Source organism: Amblyraja radiata, chromosome 1 (genome assembly GCF_010909765.2).
Source record: "Amblyraja radiata isolate CabotCenter1 chromosome 1, sAmbRad1.1.pri, whole genome shotgun sequence".
NCBI classification, from domain to species: Eukaryota; Metazoa; Chordata; class Chondrichthyes; order Rajiformes; family Rajidae; genus Amblyraja; species Amblyraja radiata.
Window position 1 is genome coordinate 141,591,524 of NC_045956.1, and position 23,163 is coordinate 141,614,686.

A 23,163-nucleotide genomic window follows, 5' to 3' on the forward strand; every position below is an offset into this window, starting at 1 on the left:
GTATTTCCCAGTCAGTTCCCAAAGACGCTAATCCTTTCAATTCCCTTACAAGACTTGCCACGCTGTTATCCTGTAACGTCAAAGGTATATCCATCACAGGAAGTTTAATAACATCAATCTAAAGGACGTGATTTATTAGAGGGATTGGTAGATTCTAGACGGTGGACTTCAGGTCCGAATTCCTCGCTTCGTACGACCGCCGTTGTATGAATGCATGTTGTGCTACAGTGACATCTAACTGGTGCTAGCCCTGACATCCCCGACCTAGATTTATAGACAGAATTAGATGGGGTGCATGATCTTAAACCACAGACGGATTGACAGATCTGTGAATCTTTCCATGGTTCGAGCCGCAGCAACAGAAATAAACAACCACCGCGCCCATTCCGCGGGTCCCTTTCAATCACTCACCGCCAGCAAGGGATTTTTAACCCAAGCTAATTAAACCAGCGATGACCCACCTCTGGAGAAACGTAGGAGACGAAAGAAGGCTTGGCTGTTTTTCCGCCTCCCGAGCCCAAGCTCAGCATTTTGGTGGCGTGTTGTGTGTGTGTTTTTCTCGGGCTACTTTGTTGCAGCTTCCTCAGGTAGTGCGGCCACTAATTAAACTTGTCTCAATCCCACCTTCCGCACGGCTCCCATTGGCGCCCCGTGCTCCAATTCCCGCCTCCCATTTGTGGACGTCGCTGCTCGCAGCCGCGGCTTTATTAGTCGCTGGTGGTGTCGATCACGGTCGCGGCGAGTCCCCGCCCCTCGCCGCACCGCTTCCTCGCACTCCTTTTAAGGGCTGAGAAAACAGCGGCCTCTCCCTTCATTGCTCAGGTGAAGTGTCCATCATCGATGACATGCCATCACCATCGAAGATCTTTCATCATCATCATCATCCTCTGAAGAAGGGTCTCGACTGCAAACGTCACCTATTCCTTCTCTCCAGAGATGCCTGCCCAAAGATACTAGAGGAGCCTGCCTGTCCCACTGAGTTACTCCAGCTTTTTGTGTCTATCTTCGCCATCCTTATCTGCTTGCCTGGAGCCCGAGAAATAGTCAATTTGAATTTGAATTTGATTCCTTTATTGTCATTCAGACCTTTCGGTCTGAACGAAATTACGTTGCCTGCAGTCATACACAGTAACAATAAATAACAAAACATACAATAAACACAAATTAACATCCACCACAGTGAGTTCACCAAGCACCTCCTCACTATGATGGAGGCAAAAGTCTTAGTCTCTGTCTCTTCCCTCCTTGTTCTCCCTCTGCGCTGAGGCGATCGATCCAGGCCGAAGATGCCGCTCTCCAGTCCAGCGGACCTCCGTGGTGATGTCGCCGCAGCCGAAATCCGGAACGCCGTCTCCGCTCTGAGTCGGCCCGCCACAGCCTCAGCTCCAAGTCCCGCTGCCCCAGCTCCGAGTCCCGCTGCATCAGCTCCGAGTCCCGCAGCCTCAACTCCGAGTCCCGCTGCAACAGCTCCGAGTCCCGCTGCATCAGCTCCGAGTCCCGCTGCATCAGCTCCGAGTCCCGCAGTCTCAGCTCCGAGTCCCGCTGCCCCAGCTCCGAGACCCGCAGCCTCAGCTCCGTGTCCCGCTGCAACAGCTCTGAGTCCCGCTGCCCCAGCTCCGAGTCCCGCAGTCTCAGCTCCGGGCCGCTGCCGAAAGCTGGAACGCCGCATCAGCGAGTCGGGCCACCGCTGCCTCGGCCCCGAAGACGGCCAGCCTCGCGTTGGTAAGTCCTGGCTGGCTCTGCCTCCGGAGCCTCGAGGTCGGTCCCAGGTTGAAGACCGCCAGCTCCGCCATTAGGCCTCAGCTCAGACGGAGGCAGAGAAGGGGGATACGACAAGAAAAAGTCACATTCCCCCGAAGGGAGAGACAAAAAAACATGTCAACAGTGTTTTATTGCCAGATGTCCCAGATAGAACAATGAAATGCTTACTTGCTGCAGCCCAACGTAATATGCAAACATAGTGTGCAGGAAGGAACTGCAGATGCTGGTTTAAACCGAAGATAGACACAAAAAGCTGGAGTAACCCAGAAGGGTCTCGATCTGAAACGTCACCCATTCCTTCTATCCAGAGATGCTGCCTGTCAATAGACTATTGACAATAGTTGCAGGAGTAGGCCATTTGGCCCTTCGAGCCATTCAATGTGATCATGGCTGATCATCCCCAATCAGTACCCCGTTCCTGCCTTCTCCCCATATACCCTGACTCCGCTATTTTTAAGAGCCCTATCTAGCTCTCTCTTGAAAGCATCCAGAGAACCTGCCTCCACCGCCCTCTGAGGCAGAGAATTCCACACACTCACCACTCGCTGTGAGAAAAAGTGTTTCCTCGTCTCCGTTCTAAATTCTTAAACTGTGGCCCCTGGTTCTGGACTACCCCAAAATCGGGAACATGTTTCCTGCCTCTAGCGTGTCCAAGCTCTTAACAAACTTATATGTTTCAATGAGATAACCTCTCATCCTTCTAAACTCCAGAGTGTACAAGCCCAGCTGCTCCATTCAGCATATGACAGTCCCGCCATCCCGGGAATTAACCTTGTAACCCTACGCTGCACTCCTCAATAGCATGAATGTCCTTCCTCAAATTAGGGCACCAAAACTGCACACAATACTCCGGGTGTGGTCTCACTAGGGCTCTGTACAACTGCAGAAGGACCTCTTTGCTCCTATATTCGATTCCTCTTGTTATAAAGGCCAACATGCCATTCGCTTTCTTCACTGCCTGCTGTACCTGCATGCTTACTTTCATAGACTGATGTACAAGGACCCCCAGATCCCATTGTACTTCCCCTTTTCCCAACTTGACGCCATTTAGATAGTAAGATGTCCCGCTGAGTTATTACAGCACTTTGTGTCTACCTTCTATGTAAACATAGTACTTGTGTTTAAAAGGGAACTGCAGATGCTGGAAAATCGAAGGTACACAAAAATGCTGGAGAAACTCAGCGAGTGCAGCAGCATCGATGGAACGAAGGAAATAGGCAACGTTTCGGGCCGAAACCCTTCTTCAACGTTTCGGCCCAAAACGTTGCCTATTTCCTTCGCTCCATAGATGCTGATGCACCCGCTGAGTTTCTCCAGCATTTTTGTGTACCTTAAACATAGTACTCGATGGACAATATCATAAATGAGAAAATAAAGTTATATATACATACACTGAACTTTATTTTCTCACTATTATATATATACACACATACACATATAAATATATATATATTTACACACACACACACACACATCCATCTCCATGTCCTCCTGGGATGCAACCTGACTTGCCGAGTTTCTCCAGCACTTTGCGTTTCGCTCCAGATTCCAGCATCTACAGTTCCCTGTGCCTCCATCTTTATGCCAAGACCGTGTTTACTCTCAACGAGGTAGGTGTAAGCACGTAGTTTGCTCACCAATGCTGGTTATTTTATTCATTCTAAGAATGGAGCCTACATTGTTTAGCCAAACAATTATTTGCCTTTGAAAAGGTATGCAAATAAGCCTCCGTGAGTTGATAATCTTGTGGGTGTGGGTGCCATATAATGGTGGGATTATATGTTTCAACACTTGGGTAGTCTACAACGCTGTTGTATGTATTAAATTTTCCAATTCCTGGTAAGGTGAGGGGTAACTTTTTTATGCAAAGGGTGGTAGGTGTATGGAACAAACTGCCGGAGGAGGTAGTTGAGGCAGGTACTATCGCAAAGTTTAAGAAACATTTTGGGGTGTGCACAAGTTGGGCCGTATGGCCTGTATCCAGGCTGTAAGACTCTAACCTGCAACTGCTGTTGACCAACATCTACTATAAACCCACTGACTCCCATGGCTATCTGGACTACACTTCTTCCCACCCTGCTTCCTGTAAGGACTCCATCCCCTACTCCCAATTCCTCCATCTACGCCGCATCTGCACCCAGGATGAGGTGTTCCAAACCAGGGCATCGGAGATGTCCTCTTTCTTCAGGGAACGGGGGTTCCCCTCTTCTACCATAGATGAGGCTCTCACCAGGGTCTCTTCTATACCCCATGACTCTGCTCTCACTCCCCATCCCCCCACTCGTAACAAGGGCCGAGTCCCCCTTGTCCTCACCTTACCAGCCTTCACATACAACAAATAATCCTCCGACATTTTCGCCACCTCCAACGTGACCCCACCACTTGCCACATCTTCCCATCTCCTCCCCTGTCTGCTTTGCGCAGAGACTGCTCCCTCCGTAACTCCCTGGTCAATTCGTCCCTTCCCACCCGAACCACCCCCTCTCCGGGCACTTTCCCTTGAAACCGCAAGAAATGCTACACTTGTCGCTTTACCTCCCCCCTTGACTCCATTCAAGGACCTAAGCAGTCTTTCCAGGTGCGGCAGAGGTTCACCTGCACCTCCTCCAACCTCATATATTACATCCGCTGCTCTAGATGTCAGCTGCTCTACATCGGTGAGATCAAGCGTAGGCTTGGCTATCACTTCGCCAAACACCTCCGCTCGGCTCGCAATAACCAACCTGATCACCCGGTGGCTCAGCACTTCAACTCCCCCTCCCATTCCGAATCTGACCTTTCTGTGCTGGGCCTCCTCCATGGCCAGAGTGAGGACCACCGTAAATTGGAGGAGCAGCACCTCATATTTTGCTTGGGCAGTTTACACCCCAGCGATATGAACATTGACTTCTCTAATTTCAGGTGGTCCTTAATTTCTCCTCCCCTTCTCATCTCTCCCTCAGCCCTCTGGCCCCACCTTTTCCTTTCTGCCTCCCGCCCCATCACCCTCACATCAGTCTGAAGAAGGGTTTCAACCCGAAACGTTGCCTATTTCCTTCGCTCCATAGACGCTGCCTCACCCGCTGAGTTTCTCCAGCATTTTTGTCTACCTTCGATTTTTCAGCATCTGCAGTTCCTTCTTAAACAACTGCTGTTGATCCTCTCTCTTTTGGTCCCCACACCTGTTACCCAGTTTCAATCCCCTTCCCCAAATGGTTCCATCAGTCCAGCATCCCGCCCATTCTGATTCCACTTTCCACCTTACCTTTTCAGATTCAAGTATCTGCAGCCTTTTGTGTTTCACTCATGCCTTCTGGCCTCTGTTTCTACCTTATAGAAACAAGGAACTGCAGATGCTAGGATACAAAAAAGACACATAGTGCTGGAGTAACTCAGCAGGCTAGGCAGCATCTCTGGAGAACATGGATAGGTAATGTTTCCGGTTGGGACCCATTTTATTTTGGTCCTGACCTGAAACGTCGCCTGTCCGTGTTTCTGTCTGCTTCTACCTCTCTCCACCCCTCCCCACCTGCACACTTCTTCTCTCTCCTTATTTGTCTCCACCTAGCGTCCACCAGTCACCGTCTCCCAACTTCACCCTTCACCAAATTTGCTCCTTCTGTCCATCGTGATCTTTCTCACCTGGTTCCACCTATCACCTGCCAGTCCCTCACTCTCCCCCTCACCCCTTTAAACTGGCAATTGGAACTCAGTCAATGCAGAATCTTAATTGGAAGTGCCAACTACCCTTTGCCTCCACATATACTGCCTGACCCGCTGAGTACTCCAGCAATTTGTTTTTTGCTCCAGATTTCAGCATCTGCAATCTCCCTTGTCTCTCCGAGTATATGGATCTGGTTGTTCATCAAATGGGCCAGTGTGACAACAAACATGTTTAAACATGGTGCCAAATACTGAAGGACATGCCATCCATCCTCAAAGACATCGTCAATGACCCACACCACCCTAATCTCACTCTCAAATACTCCATTATCATCAAATACCAATTAAGGTCTGGTCACCTCGTAATATTCATTAATTATTTATTATTTATTGATGATTGTATATTTATTTATGTATTATTGCACTAATGGCCTCATGAAGCTGCAGTAAGTAAGAGTTGTATAGCACCATTGCCAGTATGTATAACAATTAAATGCACTTAACTCTCTCTTGACCCACATTTTGGATGCAATAGGTCTCTGGATGAGTGAATCAATATTTAAACCAGAGGATGTAGATTTAGCATTTATTTCAAGAATGCTAAAACAGGGATGTAATGCTGAGGCTCTGTAAGGTGCTGGTCAGGCTGCATTTGGAGTATTGTGAGCAATTCTGGGCACCATATCTGAGGAAGGATGTGCTGGCTCTGGAGAGGGTCCTGAGTAGGTTTACCTGAATGATCCCATGAATGAATGGGTTAACATATGATGAGCATTTGACGGCACTAGGCCTGTACTCCCTGGAGTTTAGAAATGATGAGAGGGGACCTCATTTAAACTTACCGAATAGTGAAAGGCTTGGATAGAGTGGATGTGGAGAGGATGTTTCCACGAGTGGGAGAGTCTAGGACTAGAGGTCAATGTTGCAGATGCATCTCACTTTGAGATCATTGGTGGGGTGACAGATTGCAACCTTCACGTGGTCCACACGTGGTTCGCCCTGTTTCGACGAATGCAATCAACCTGGTGTGCACAATCAAATAGAACAATTGCCCTACAACTTTAGGCTGTGCACGCCATACGCAAGAAGAAGAAGTTCATTGGTAAAGGGACAAAGTCCCATTCCAAAACCTTCATGTTATTTATAACACCATCATTGTATGAAATGGAATTAATGTAGAACACACTTGGACAATCAAAACTGCATCCATGAGGTGTTGTGAGCCATCAACAGCAGTGAAATATGTTACTTATCAGCCCCAAATATCCCACAATTTTAAGAGCCCTATCTAGCTCTCTCTTGAAAGCATCCAGAGAACCTGCCTCCACCGCCCTCTGAGGCAGAGAATTCCACACACTCACCACTCGCTGTGAGAAAAAGTGTTTCCTCGTCTCCGTTCTAAATTCTTAAACAGTGGCCCCTGGTTCTGGACTACCCCAAAATCGGGAACATGTTTCCTGCCTCTAGCGTGTCCAAGCTCTTAACAAACTTATATGTTTCAATGAGATAACCTCTCATCCTTCTAAACTCCAGAGTGTACAAGCCCAGCTGCTCCATTCAGCATATGACAGTCCCGCCATCCCGGGAATTAACCTTGTAACCCTACGCTGCACTCCTCAATAGCATGAATGTCCTTCCTCAAATTAGGGCACCAAAACTGCACACAATACTCCGGGTGTGGTCTCACTAGGGCTCTGTACAACTGCAGAAGGACCTCTTTGCTCCTATATTCGATTCCTCTTGTTATAAAGGCCAACATGCCATTCGCTTTCTTCACTGCCTGCTGTACCTGCATGCTTACTTTCATAGACTGATGTACAAGGACCCCCAGATCCCATTGTACTTCCCCTTTTCCCAACTTGACGCCATTTAGATAGTAAGATGTCCCGCTGAGTTATTACAGCACTTTGTGTCTACCTTCTATGTAAACATAGTACTTGTGTTTAAGAGGGAACTGCAGATGCTGGAAAATCGAAGGTACACAAAAATGCTGGAGAAACTCAGCGAGTGCAGCAGCATCGATGGAACGAAGGAAATAGGCAACGTTTCGGGCCGAAACCCTTCTTCAATGTTTCGGGCCGAAACCCTTCTGAAGCTGAGTTTCTCTAGCATTTTTGTGTACCTTAAACATAGTACTCTATGGACAATATAATAAATGAGAAAATAAAGTTATATATACATACACTGAACTTTATTTTCTCACTATTATATATATACACACATACACATATAAATATATATATATTTACACACACACACACACATCCATCTCCATGTCCTCCTGGGATGCAACCTGACTTGCCGAGTTTCTCCAGCACTTTGCGTTTCGCTCCAGATTCCAGCATCTACAGTTCCCTGTGCCTCCATCTTTATGCCAAGACCGTGTTTACTCTCAACGAGGTAGGTGTAAGCACGTAGTTTGCTCACCAATGCTGGTTATTTTATTCATTCTAAGAATGGAGCTTACATTGTTTAGCCAAACATTTATTTGCCTTTGAAAAGGTATGCAAATAAGTCTCCGTGAGTTGATAATCTTGTGGGTGTGGGTGCCATATAATGGTGGGATTATATGTTTCAACACTTGGGTAGTCTACAACGCTGTTGTATGTATTAAATTTTCCAATTCCTGGTAAGGTGAGGGGTAACTTTTTTATGCAAAGGGTGGTAGGTGTATGGAGCAAACTGCCGGAGGAGGTAGTTGAGACAGGTACCAGGTACTATCGCAAAGTTTAAGAAACATTTTGGGGTGTGCACAAGTTGGGCCGTATGGCCTGTATCCAGGCTGTAAGACTCTAACCTGCAACTGCTGTTGACCAACATCTACTATAAACCCACTGACTCCCATGGCTATCTGGACTACACTTCTTCCCACCCTGCTTCCTGTAAGGACCCCATCCCCTACTCCCATTTCCTCCATCTACGCCACATCTGCACCCAGGATGAGGTGTTCCAAACCAGGGCATCGGAGATGTCTTCATTCTTCAGGGAACGGGGGTTCCCCTCTTCTACCATAGATGAGGCTATCACCAGGGTCTCTTCTATACCCCATGACTCTGCTCTCACGCCCCATCCCCCCACTCGTAACAAGGGCCGAGTCCCCCTTGTCCTCACCTTACCAGCCTTCACATACAACAAATAATCCTCCGACATTTTCGCCACCTCCAACGTGACCCCACCACTTGCCACATCTTCCCATCTCCTCCCCTGTCTGCTTTGTGCAGAGACCGCTCCCTCCGTAACTCCCTGGTCAATTCGTCCCTTCCCACCCGAACCACCCCCTCTCCGGGCACTTTCCTTTGAAACCGCAAGAAATGCTACACTTGTCGCTTTACCTCCCCCCTTGACTCCATCCAAGGACCCAAGCAGTCTTTCCAGGTGCGGCAGAGGTTCACCTGCACCTCCTCCAACCTCATATATTACATCCGCTGCTCTAGATGTCAGCTGCTCTACATCGGTGAGACCAAGCGTAGGCTTGGCTATCGCTTCGCCAAACACCTCCGCTCGGTTCGCAATAACCAACCTGATCACCCGGTGGCTCAGCACTTCAACTCCCCCTCCCATTCCGAATCTGACCTTTCTGTCCTGGGCCTCCTCCATGGCCAGAGTGAGGACCACCGTAAATTGGAGTAGCAGCACCTCATATTTTGCTTGGGCAGTTTGCACCCCAGCGGTATGAGCATTCACTTCTCTAATTTCAGGTAGTCCTTAATTTCTCCTCCCCTTCTCATCTCTCCCTCAGCCCTCTGGCCCCACTTTTTCCTTTCTGCCTCCCGCCCCATCACCCTCACATCAGTCTGAAGAAGGGTTTCAACCCGAAACGTTGCCTATTTCCTTTGCTCCATAGACGCTGCCTCACCCGCTGAGTTTCTTCAGCATTTTTGTCTACCTTTGATTTTTCAGCATTTGCAGTTCCTTCTTAAACAACTGCTGTTGATCCTCTCTCTTTTGGTCCCCACACCCGTTACCCAGTTTCAATCCCCTTCCCCAAATGGTTCCATCAGTCCAGCATCCCGCCCATTCTGATTCCACTTTCCACCTTACCTTTTCAGATTCAAGTATCTGCAGCCTTTTGTGTTTCTCTCATGCCTTCTGGCCTCTGTTTCTACCTTATAGAAACAAGGAACTGCAGATGCTAGGATACAAAAAAGACACATAGTGCTGGAGTAACTCAGCAGGCTAGGCAGCATCCTTGGAGAACATGGATAGGTAATGTTTCCGGTTGGGACCCATTTTATTTTGGTCCTGACCTGAATCGTCGCCTGTCCGTGTTTCTGTCTGCTTCTACCTCTCTCCACCCCTCCCCACCTGCACACTTCTTCTCTCTCCTTATTTGTCTCCACCTAGCGTCCACCAGTCACCGTCTCCCAACTTCACCCTTCACCAAATTTGCTCCTTCTGTCCATCGTGATCTTTCTCACCTGGTTCCACCTATCACCTGCCAGTCCCTCACTCTCCCCCTCACCCCTTTAAACTGGCAATTGGAACTCAGTCAATGCAGAATCTTAATTGGAAATGCCAACTACCCTTTGCCTCCACATATACTGCCTGACCCGCTGAGTACTCCAGCAATTTGTTTTTTGCTCCAGATTTCAGCATCTGCAATCTCCCTTGTCTCTCCGAGTATATGGATCTGGTTGTTCATCAAATGGGCCAGTGTGACAACAAACATGTTTAAACATGGTGCCAAATACTGAAGGACATGCCATCCATCCTCAAAGACATCGTCAATGACCCACACCACCCTAATCTCACTCTCAAATACTCCATTATCATCAAATACCAATTAAGGTCTGGTCACCTCGTAATATTCATTAATTATTTATTATTTATTGATGATTGTATATTTATTTATGTATTATTGCACTAATGGCCTCATGAAGCTGCAGTAAGTAAGAGTTGTATAGCACCATTGCCAGTATGTATAACAATTAAATGCACTTAACTCTCTCTTGACCCACATTTTGGATGCAATAGGTCTCTGGATGAGTGAATCAATATTTAAACCAGAGGATGTAGATTTAGCATTTATTTCAAGAATGCTAAAACAGGGATGTAATGCTGAGGCTCTGTAAGGTGCTGGTCAGGCTGCATTTGGAGTATTGTGAGCAATTCTGGGCACCATATCTGAGGAAGGATGTGCTGGCACTGGAGAGGGTCCTGAGTAGGTTTACTTGAATGATCCCATGAATGAATGGGTTAACATATGATGAGCATTTGACGGCACTGGGCCTGTACTCCCTGGAGTTTAGAAATGATGAGAGGGAACCTCATTTAAACTTACCGAATAGTGAAAGGCTTGGATAGAGTGGATGTGGAGAGGATGTTTCCACGAGTGGGAGAGTCGAGGACTAGAGGTCAATGTTGCAGATGCATCTCACTTTGAGATCATTGGTGGGGTGACAGATTGCAACCTTCACGTGGTCCGCCCTGTTTCGACGAATGCAATCAACCTGGTGTGCACAATCAAATAGAACAATTGCCCTACAACTTTAGGCTGTGCACGCCATACGCAAGAAGAAGAAGATCATTGGTAAAGGGACAAAGTCCCATTCCAAAACCTTCATGTTATTTATAACACCATCATTGTATGAAATGGAATTAATGTAGAACACACTTGGACAATCAAAACTGCATCCATGAGGTGTGTTGTGAGCCATCAACAGCAGTGAAATATGTTACTTATCAGCCCCAAATATCCCACAATTTTAAGAGCCCTATCTAGCTCTCTCTTGAAAGCATCCAGAGAACCTGCCTCCACCGCCCTCTGAGGCAGAGAATTCCACACACTCACCACTCGCTGTGAGAAAAAGTGTTTCCTCGTCTCCGTTCTAAATTCTTAAACAGTGGCCCCTGGTTCTGGACTACCCCAAAATCGGGAACATGTTTCCTGCCTCTAGCGTGTCCAAGCTCTTAACAAACTTATATGTTTCAATGAGATAACCTCTCATCCTTCTAAACTCCAGAGTGTACAAGCCCAGCTGCTCCATTCAGCATATGACAGTCCCGCCATCCCGGGAATTAACCTTGTAACCCTACGCTGCACTCCTCAATAGCATGAATGTCCTTCCTCAAATTAGGGCACCAAAACTGCACACAATACTCCGGGTGTGGTCTCACTAGGGCTCTGTACAACTGCAGAAGGACCTCTTTGCTCCTATATTCGATTCCTCTTGTTATAAAGGCCAACATGCCATTCGCTTTCTTCACTGCCTGCTGTACCTGCATGCTTACTTTCATAGACTGATGTACAAGGACCCCCAGATCCCATTGTACTTCCCCTTTTCCCAACTTGACGCCATTTAGATAGTAAGATGTCCCGCTGAGTTATTACAGCACTTTGTGTCTACCTTCTATGTAAACATAGTACTTGTGTTTAAGAGGGAACTGCAGATGCTGGAAAACCGAAGGTACACAAAAATGCTGGAGAAAGTCAGCGAGTGCAGCAGCATCGATGGAACAAAGGAAATAGGCAACGTTTCGGGCCGAAACCCTTCTTCAATGTTTCGGGCCGAAACCCTTCTGAAGCTGAGTTTCTCCAGCATTTTTGTGTACCTTAAACATAGTACTCTATGGACAATATAATAAATGAGAAAATAAAGTTATATATACATACACTGAACTTTATTTTCTCACTATTATATATATACACACATACACATATAAATATATATATATTTACACACACACACACACATCCATCCCCATGTCCTCCTGGGATGCAACCTGACTTGCCGAGTTTCTCCAGCACTTTGCGTTTCGCTCCAGATTCCAGCATCTACAGTTCCCTGTGCCTCCATCTTTATGCCAAGACCGTGTTTACTCTCAACGAGGTAGGTGTAAGCACGTAGTTTGCTCACCAATGCTGGTTATTTTATTCATTCTAAGAATGGAGCTTACATTGTTTAGCCAAACATTTATTTGCCTTTGAAAAGGTATGCAAATAAGTCTCCGTGAGTTGATAATCTTGTGGGTGTGGGTGCCATATAATGGTGGGATTATATGTTTCAACACTTGGGTAGTCTACAACGCTGTTGTATGTATTACATTTTCCAATTCCTGGTAAGGTGAGGGGTAACTTTTTTATGCAAAGGGTGGTAGGTGTATGGAACAAACTGCCGGAGGAGGTAGTTGAGACAGGTACTATCGCAAAGTTTAAGAAACATTTTGGGGTGTGCACAAGTTGGGCCGTATGGCCTGTATCCAGGCTGTAAGACTCTAACCTGCAACTGCTGTTGACCAACATCTACTATAAACCCACTGACTCCCATGGCTATCTGGACTACACTTCTTCCCACCCTGCTTCCTGTAAGGACTCCATCCCCATCTCCCATTTCCTCCATCTACGCCACATCTGCACCCAGGATGAGGTGTTCCAAACCAGGGCATCGGAGATGTCTTCATTCTTCAGGGAACGGGGGTTCCCCTCTTCTACCATAGATGAGGCTCTCACCAGGGTCTCTTCTATACCCCATGACTCTGCTCTCACTCCCCATCCCCCCACTCGTAACAAGGGCCGAGTCCCCTTTGTCCTCACCTTACCAGCCTTCACATACAACAAATAATCCTCCGACATTTTCGCCACCTCCAACGTGACCCCACCACTTGCCATATCTTCCCATCTCCTCCCCTGTCTGCTTTGCGCAGAGACTGCTCCCTCCGTAACTCCCTGGTCAATTCGTCCCTTCCCACCCGAACCACCCCCTCTCCGGGCACTTTCCTTTGAAACCGCAAGAAATGCTACACTTGTCGCTTTACCTCCCCCCTTGACTCCATCCAAGGACCCAAGCAGTCTTTCCAGGTGCGGCAGAGGTTCACCTGCACCTCCTCCAACATCATATATTACATCCGCTGCTCTAGGTGTCAGCTGTTCTACATCGGTGAGACCAAGCGTAGGCTTGGCTATCGCTTCGCCAAACACCTCCGCTCGGTTCGCAATAACCAACCTGATCACCCGGTGGCTCAGCACTTCAACTCCCCCTCCCATTCCGAATCTGACCTTTCTGTCCTGGGCCTCCTCCATGGCCAGAGTGAGGCCCACCGTAAATTGGAGGAGCAGCACCTCATATTTTGCTTGGGCAGTTTACACCCCAGCGGTATGAGCATTCACTTCTCTAATTTCAGGTAGTCCTTAATTTCTCCTCCCCTTCTCATCTCTCCCTCAGCCCTCTGGCCCCACCTTTTCCTTTCTGCCTCCCGCCCCATCACCCTCACATCAGTCTGAAGAAGGGTTTCAACCCGAAACGTTGCCTATTTCCTTCGCTCCATAGACGCTGCCTCACCCGCTGAGTTTCTCCAGCATTTTTGTCTACCTTCGATTTTTCAGCATCTGCAGTTCCTTCTTAAACAACTGCTGTTGATCCTCTCTCTTTTGGTCCCCACACCCGTTACCCAGTTTCAATCCCCTTCCCCAAATGGTTCCATCAGTCCAGCATCCCGCCCATTCTGATTCCACTTTCCACCTTACCTTTTCAGATTCAAGTATCTGCAGCCTTTTGTGTTTCACTCATGCCTTCTGGCCTCTGTTTCTACCTTATAGAAACAAGGAACTGCAGATGCTAGGATACAAAAAAGACACATAGTGCTGGAGTAACTCAGCAGGCTAGGCAGCATCCTTGGAGAACATGGATAGGTAATGTTTCCGGTTGGGACCCATTTTATTTTGGTCCTGACCTGAAACGTCGCCTGTCCGTGTTTCTGTCTGCTTCTACCTCTCTCCGCCCCTCCCCACCTGCACACTTCTTCTCTCTCCTTATTTGTCTCCACCTAGCGTCCACCAGTCACCGTCTCCCAGTTTCACCCTTCACCAAATTTTCTCCTTGTGATCTTTCTCACCTGGTTCCACCTATCACCTGCCAGTCCCTCACTCTCCCCCTCACCCCTTTAAACTGGCAATTGGAACTCAGTCAATGCAGAATCTTAATTGGAAATGCCAACTACCCTTTGCCTCCACATATACTGCCTGACCCGCTGAGTACTCCAGCAATTTGTTTTTTTGCTCCAGATTTCAGCATCTGCAATCTCCCTTGTCTCTCCGAGTATATGGATCTGGTTGTTCATCAAATGGGCCAGTATAACAACAAACATGTTTAAACATGGTGCCAAATACTGAAGGACATGCCATCCATCCTCAAAGACATCGTCAATGACCCACACCACCCTAATCTCACTCTCAAATACTCCATTATCATCAAATACCAATTAAGGTCTGGTCACCTCGTAATATTCATTAATTATTTATTATTTATTGATGATTGTATATTTATTTATGTATTATTGCACTAATGGCCTCACGAAGCTGCAGTAAGTAAGAGTCGTATAGCACCATTGCCAGTATGTATAACAATTAAATGCACTTAACTCTCTCTTGACCCACATTTTGGATGCAATAGGTCTCTGGATGAGTGAATCAATATTTAAACCAGAGGATGTAGATTTAGCATTTATTTCAAGAATGCTAAAACAGGGATGTAATGCTGAGGCTCTGTAAGGTGCTGGTCAGGCTGCATTTGGAGTATTGTGAGCAATTCTGGGCACCATATCTGAGGAAGGATGTGCTGGCTCTGGAGAGGGTCCTGAGTAGGTTTACCTGAATGATCCCATGAATGAATGGGTTAACATATGATGAGCATTTGACGGCACTGGGCCTGTACTCCCTGGAGTTTAGAAATGATGAGAGGGAACCTCATTTAAACTTACCGAATAGTGAAAGGCTTGGATAGAGTGGATGTGGAGAGGATGTTTCCACGAGTGGGAGAGTCGAGGACTAGAGGTCAATGTTGCAGATGCATCTCACTTTGAGATCATTGGTGGGGTGACAGATTGCAACCTTCACGTGGTCCGCCCTGTTTCAACGAATGCAATCAACCTGGTGTGCACAATCAAATAGAACAAGTTGCCCTACAACTTTAGGCTGTGCACGCCATACGCAAGAAGAAGAAGAAGATCATTGTTAAAGGGACAAAGTCCCATTCCAAAACCTTCATGTTATTTATAACACCATCATTGTATGAAATGGAATTAATGTAGAACACACTTGGACAATCAAAACTCAAGGGGGCGCTCCTCTGTGTGCAGCCATGTCAGCAGCGCGTCCGTTTTTTCAACTTTTTTTTATTTTTTAGTATGTTTTAAAGTATGTATTTAATGTTCCTTCGTGTGTTTTGTGTGGGGGGTGGTGTGGGGGGGTAAGGGGGAAACCGCTTCGGTCGCCTCCTCCATGGAGAGGCGACTTTTTCCAGGTCGCCTCCCCCGTGGCCTAACATCAAGGATCGGCGCGGCCTTTCCCGGAGTCGCGCCCGGGGTTTCAGCGGCGGGCGCAGCGTGGACTGTCGATGTGGAGCGGGTGAGCCCTCGCTGGAGGGGAGCACTCCGTTTCGCTGGCCCGGGGCAGCCGGCAGCCTGAAGTCGCAGCCTGAAGCCGCGGTCTGCAGAGCTCCAGCTGGTGCGGCGTCTAAATTTCCACCGACCCTGGTTGTGTGGCAATAAATTATATCTATCTATCTATCTATCTATCTATCTATCTATCTATCTATCTAACTGCATCCATGAGGTGTGAGCCATCAACAGCAGTTGAGTGAATAATCCCTCGTGAGGGACCCGGGGGAAGAAGAAGCCATCACTGCCGGCCCGCGGCCAACTTCTACCGCGGGGCCGGCATGGACTTACCATCACCCCTGGAGGGGAGCTTCGACCGCCGGCCCTTCAGTCTACGGTGCTTCTGGCTGCGGCGGGGACTTTAAATCTCGACCGCCGGCCTGCGGCCTACACCAACTTAAAGCCGCGGTCTCCAGTGAGGAAGAGCCGATCCTGGACTGACTCTGGACTCTGGTCCTGTACACGGGGGGGAAATGGAGGAGGACTGGCCAAATATTTGTGCCTTCCACCACAGTGATGAATGCTGTGGTGGATGTTTGTGTTACAGTTTTATTGTGTGTTCTTTATTATTGTACTGCTGCTGACAACCCAAATTTCCACCGACCCTGGTTGTGTGGCAATAAATTATATCTATCTATCTATCTATCTAACTGCATCCATGAGGTGTTGTGAGCCATCAACAGCAGTGAAATATGTTACTTATCAGCCCCAAATATCCCACAATCTATCAATATAATAAAGGCAGGGGGAATAACTTGCTTTTAGAAAGGCAGTGCAAGAGTAGAATCTGGTGTACTTAAAAGTGAGATACAAATGTTGAGACCGTACAACATGTGGCAAAAGCAGTTTGCAATGGACAGAGTTAAGCAACTCCATAACAAAGCGATCAGATGCTCTGCAATTTTGCCACATCGAGTCGTGAATGATGATGGAGAATTAAAGAAACAACAGGAGGGGGAGGAGGCCAAGACTACCCTTATCCTTAATAATCATGGGGCCCTGAATGCAAGTGTCAAAGACTGAAGCATTTGCAACCACCTTCAGTCAGAATTGTTGAGTGAATAATCAATTTCTCCTTTCTCCTGCATCCACCTCCATCATATAAGCCATACATTTAAGTTTGCAGATGACACCGAGATTGCTGGCGTCACGGACTGTTTGGAAGTCTGTCAAAGTATATGGCAGGATACAGATCAGTTATAGAAATGGGTAGAGAAATGGCAGATTAAATTTAATCTGAGCAAGTGTGAGATGTTGCACTTTGGAAGGTTGAATGTAAGGGGAAAATGTACAATTAATGACACAATCCTTAACGCCATTGATGTACACCGTTAACTGGGATGTAATGTTAAAATTGTACAAGGCATTGGTGAGACCAAATCTGGAGTATGGTGTACAATTTTGGTCGCCCAATTATAGGAAGGATGTCAACAAAATAGAGAGAGTACAGAGGAGATTTACTAGAATGTTGCCTGGGTTTCAACAACTAAGTTACAGAGATAGGTTGAATAAGTTAGGTCTTTATTCTCTGGAGCACAGAAGGTTAAGGGGGGACTTGATAGAGGTCTTTAAAATGATGAGAGGGATAGACAGAGTTGATGTGATCAAGCTTTTCCCTTTGAGAATAGGGAAGATTCAAACAAGAGGACATGACTTCAGAATTAAGGGACAGAAGTTTAGGGGTAACATGAGGGGGAACTTCTTTACTCAGAGAGTGGTAGCGGTGTGGAATGAGCTTCCAGTGGAAGTGGTGGCGGCAGGTTCGTTGGTATCATTTAAGAATAAATTGGATAGGCATATGGATGAGAAGGGAATGGAGGGTTATGGTATGAGTGCAGGCAGGTGGGACTAAGGGAAAAAAATTGTTCGGCGCGGACTTGTAGGGCCGAGATGGCCTGTTTCCGTGCTGTAATTGTTATATGGTTATATGGTTAATATAATCTTGGGGTCCAAGTCCATAACTCCCTGAAAGTGGCAACACAAGTATATGAAGTGATAAAGAAGGTGTTTGTTTTATCTGCCTTTATTGATTGGTACATTGAGTATAAGAAGTCATGATGCAGCTTTATAGGACTTAGGTTAGTTTGCATTTGGAGATGCATGCACTTCTAGTCACCATTACTGGAAGGATGTGGAGGCTTTGGAAAGGTTGCAAAGGAGGTTTACCAGAATGATGCCTGGATTAGAGGTCATGAACCATAGGGGGAAGTTCAACACTTCTCTGGAATTTCTCTGGAATACTGGAGGTTGACAGGAGACCTGATAGAATGATGTAAATTTATGAGGGGCATAGATAGGCTTCACAGTCAGAACCGTTTTCCCAGGATAGATATTTAAAATACTAGATGTCATAGCTTGAAGGTGAGAGGGGCAAATTTTAAAGAAGATGCACAGGGCAATTTTTTTTACACAAAGGGTGGTGACTGTCTGGCAATGCAGAGGTCTAGAAGAAGTCCAGATATGACCTTGACAAGGCCATCAAAAAGGCCAAAAGGGACTTCCGCTCAAAGCTGAGGATGGGGCGGATGTTCGACAACTGTGGCAGGGTTTGAATGCCATCACCTCCTACAAGGCAAAACCAGGAGGCAGCTCAAACGACAGTGAAGCATCACTCCCTGACAAGCTTAATGCGTTCTAGGTTCGTTTTGAAAGGAAGAACACTGATGTGCCTTCCCGAGCCCCCATACACCCTGATGGTATTGCAGTCACAGTCACAGAGGCCGACGTCAGAAAGATCCTTCAGGAGGGTGAATCCTTGGAAAGTGCCTGGACCTGATGGTATACCCGGTCGAGTTCTCAAAACCTGTACAGACCAACTGACTGGAGTTTTTACGGACATTTTCAACCTCTCACTACTGAGGTCTGAGGTTCCCACCTGCTTTAAGAGGGCATCAATAATACTAGTGCCCAAGAAGAGTAAGGTGACGTGCCTCAATGGCTATCGACCAGTGGCACTGACGTCTGTTGTGATGAAGTGCTTTGAGACTTTGATTATGGTGGATATCAACTCCTACCTAAATAAGAACCTCGGCCCACTACAGTTTGCTTACCGTCACAACAGGTCAACGGAGGATGCGATCTCACTGGCTCTCCACTCCGCACTGGATCACTTGGACAATAAAAACACTTGCATCAGGCTGTTGTTTATAGACCACAGCTCGGCGTTCAATACCATCATCCCCTCCAAGCTGGTTATGCGATGGCCCCCGGGTGCGGATAGAAAGGGAATACGCCCTGTCTACGGGCACCCTGAGGGAGTTCCTCGACCGCTGGGCACCGAGGGGGGTTGAATGTATCCTGGACAAGGATTGCGATATAGTTGTTTAGAAGTTGCTTAGCATATTTGTTCGTCTTGTATTATGGTGGTGTTTTGTTTTATTTTATTTTAATATTTGATATTTTAATATTTGAATAAATATTTTTGATTAAAAAAAAAAAAAATAATAAAAAAAGCTGGTTATGCGAGGAGGTGTGGCGTTGTGGAGCTCCCATCCAAACACAAAAATAATAAGTTTAAACATTTTGTGGAATTCGGAGGAGGCACAGCGATACATTTAAACATCTTTGTGTATTGCTGCGACATTGCAGAGATTTATTTTAAAAGCTTCTGTGTGTTTTGGGACTATGAGCAGCTTTATCAGCTAACTGCCAAGCTCCCACAACTGAGTCTTTATCACCAACTGCCGAGCCCCCACAACATGAAAATGTGGCGCACCAAAAGGGGGAGAAAGACTTCCTGGACTTTTTACACCTGCAACCAGAACAACACCCCCCCTTACTGCCTCGTCAGTGCTGACCGGGCCAGTCTGGCTTTCGTGCAGTGTGGGAGGTTTTCTGCACTGATCGACCTCCTTCTGCGGCCTTGGAACCTGGAGCTGACGAAGCCTCCTTTCTCTCAGAGATAGGAGGTTTCCAACAACAAAGACTGCAGGCAAATTCCTTTCGATGCTACAGGAGCAGCGAAAACCAGCTGGGATTGTCTGCGAAGGTCAGCAGCTCGCCAGGGAACGCAGGAGAGCCGAGATAGCCGGGCGAAGAGGTGGTGACGCAGCAGGTTTTTCGTGGGGGCTGCCATCTCCGACGTTCGAGGCAACACCACTTGCCTCCCTCCCTCGAACTGTTCCATATTGTTTTTGTGCGTGCCATTTGGACTGTCTGTATCTGTCTGGCATTGTGTTTAAGTGCTATGTTTAAATTGTAGCGCCTGATACCATGCAGGGTCAGTGTTCTGGGGGTGCGGGGCCTTCTGGGAGCTATGCAAATGCGGCTGCTTCAGATGGCGGCCAAGATGGCGGACAAGCCCACAGGTGTCTGTATGTGGGCAGGATGTATGGGAAGGCCGTGCTCTTCCTCGAGTCCGTTGAAGGGGTGAACATAGCCGTGAGTAAAGGTGTCAGTGGGGGGAACATTCCTGCAGGTCGAGCCCTTGGTGACGAGCCCTTCCTGTCCAACGTCCAGCCCTGCATCACAAATGAGGCTTTCCTTCCCCACCTTCACACCCTGGAGAAGGTACTCACGGACATCATCCCGATATCCCAGGGGTTCTGCAGGAAGGAGCTGCGGCACGTTCTTTCCCTCCGGCGCCAGCTGACGATGATACTGGACCGGGAGGAGGAAGTTGACGGGCGCTTCTGTGTCCAGCAGGATGGGCGTGATTTTACCATCTTCTGGACATCGGAGCGCCCAAGGTGCCATTCGTGCCTGTAAGGAAGTGGGGCATATTCGGAGGAATTACCCCAAATCCCGGGTGCGGACCTCCGCCTCCGGTGTCAATAACCCCCCTCCTCCCACTGCTCCCACCCCCCCTGTAGTTGAGTCAGGGAACCCTAGGGTTGCGCAGAGCATGGGTGGGGTAGGGAAGGTCAAAAGAAGGGGAGCAAGGTGGCAAAGAAGATGAAAAACATGGGGAATGAAACCCCCGGAAACAAGTATGTTACACCCATCCCATCACCTGCCGTTAGGGAGTCCGCAAGCTCCACATTCCAACCGGGGGCGCAGGGGATCGGGCGGGAGGAGGGGGTGCCGCAGACGAAGGTTGCTCAGGCGATCGCAGAGTCTGTGAGCTCCTCCCCATCGAAAAAGAGAAGAAGGAATCTCTCTAGGGATTATTAGTTATAGTAGTTATTAGTGTATTTGTTACATTGTTGTTTGGAATTCCGTGTCTGAATAATTTGATGATTTGTAATATGGTGGTGAGTAGGTCACCGCGGTTTTGTTTTTTTTGTTTTTTTTAAAAATTGTGTACTTAATCAAATAAATTAATTTTAATACAAAAAAAAAAAGCTGGTTACCAAGCTCACAGAACTGGGTTGCTGCGCATCCCTCTACAATTGGATCCCCGACTTCCTCATCCACAGACCACAGTCTGTTCGAATTGGCAGAAATACTTCTTCCTGATTAACAATCAGTACGGGAGCACCTCAAGGTTGCATGTTCAGCCCCCTGCTCTACTCACTCTATACTCATGATTGTGTAGCCGGAAACAGTGCAAACTCCATCTTTAAGTTTGCTGACGATACCACAGTTGCTGGATGAATTACAGATGGTGATGAGTCGGAGTATAGATGTGAGTTCGACCGATTGACCAAATGGTGCCAGCACAACAACCTGGCTCTCAACATCAGTAAAACCAAGGAACTGATTGTGGACTTTGGAAAAGGAAGGATGAGGACCCACAATCCTGTTTATATCAACATGATGGAGGGAGTCAAGAACTTCAAATTCCTGGGCGTGCATATTTCCGAAGATTTTTCCTGGACCCAGCACACTGATACAATTATAAATAAACCACATCAGCGCCTCTACTTCATGATAAGATTACGGAGATTCAGTATGTCAAAGAGGATTCTCTTGAACTTCTACAGGTGTACAGCAGAGAGCATATTGACTGGTTGCATCATGGCTTGATTCGGCAACTTGAACGTCCAGGAGCGGAAAAGACTGAAAAATCACCGGCTCTGACCTCCCCATCATCGAAGGGATTTATCGGAGTCGCTGCCTCAAAAAGGCAGTCAGCATCATCAGAGATCCACACCATCCTGGCCACACACTCATTTCACCACTGCCATCGGGAAGAAGGTACAGGAGCCTGAAAACTGTAAGGTCCAGGTTCAGGAACAACTACTTCCCCACAGCCATCAGGCTAATAAACACTACAACCTCAAATAAGCTCTGAGCTACAATAGACTATTATTATTATTATTATTATTATTATTATTATTATTATTATTATTATTATTGCACTAATATTGTTTGTTTTTTGAGTATGTGTGTATATGTGCGTGTATATATCTATATTACTAAAAGTCTGATCTTGACCACTTCCTGTTGTATATTGATTTTAGAAAAAAAGCTGCCACTTACGGCTGTGATTTTTGGCCATCTTACTCAGATTCCCCCTCCGCTGCGCAGGACAAGAGGATTTTTCCCATTGATGAAAAATAAGAGTTATTAGTGTGTAAAAAAAGGTTGAGATTCACTATCCTGAAGGCCACGCCCCTTCCGGAGGGACTATAAAACCCGGAAGTGTTGAGTGACTCAGTCAGTCTCTGCAGTTTTTTTGGCGGCGCGACTCACCCATTGCAGCGGCCCCTACAGCCTGTCTGTTTTTTTTTTTTTTTGTCTAGTTAAATGTAGTGTTGGTGTTTTTTTAATACTGGTTTTAAATGTGTATATGTGGGGGGTGGGGGGGGAGGGGGAAACTGTTTAAAATCTCTTCCCTGTCCGGGAGACCCGACCTTTTCCCTGTCGGGTCTCCGTTGTCGATGGGGCCTAGCACCGTGGAGCGGCCTCCAACCTGAATGACCCGGGGGCTCGGGAGACTGCGGAGCTGCGGACTACTCACCATCGTGGGGCTGGTCGGCCTCGGAGCGTGGGGAGCGGTGGTGACTCGCTGCTGCGACTCGACTCCTGGGACTCGGAGGCTCCAGCAACGCAGCCGCAGGTCCGGTGGACTGGGACATCGGGAGCTCGCGGGTCCGGGGGGAGAGACCGCTTCCCGGAGCTCCCGCAACGCGACTTCTCCAGCCCGTGTCGCGGGGTTGGAACGACCCGGAGCGGGGACGTACATCGTCCGGCACGGCTTTATGGCCGTGGGACATTCCAGCGCCCGCCGGGGGCTCCACCATTGTGACTTTTAGACCGGGAGCGGGGCCGTAAATCGCCCGGCACGGCCTAAAATGGCCGTGGGACTTATCATTGCCCGCCTGGGGCTTGGACATCGGGAGAGAAATGGAGAACAGGGGAGAGAAAAGACTTTGATGTTTGTGTGAATTAAATTGTGTGTATGTCTGTAGGAAATTGTCTTTGTTTGTATGGCTGTGGAAACGGAATTTCGTTTGAGCCTCACTGAGGCTCAAATGACAATAAATGGTATTGTATTGTAGA

General features: G+C 47.5%; 1 protein-coding gene across 2 annotated transcripts in view; it reads right to left on the minus strand.

Moving 5' to 3' along the window:
• Positions 1 to 654, minus strand: part of mtmr12 (myotubularin related protein 12) — a 77,025-nt gene extending 76,371 nt beyond the window's left edge. The window contains exon 1 of one of the 2 annotated variants that reach the window (XM_033031812.1): positions 462 to 654. In XM_033031812.1, the coding sequence (XP_032887703.1) occupies positions 462 to 530 (69 nt within the window). In that variant the 5' untranslated portion in view covers positions 531 to 654. The remainder of the gene's footprint in view (positions 1 to 461) is intronic. The other variant, XM_033031822.1, reaches the window with a different exon arrangement.
• Positions 655 to 23,163: the final 22,509 nt, after the last annotated feature.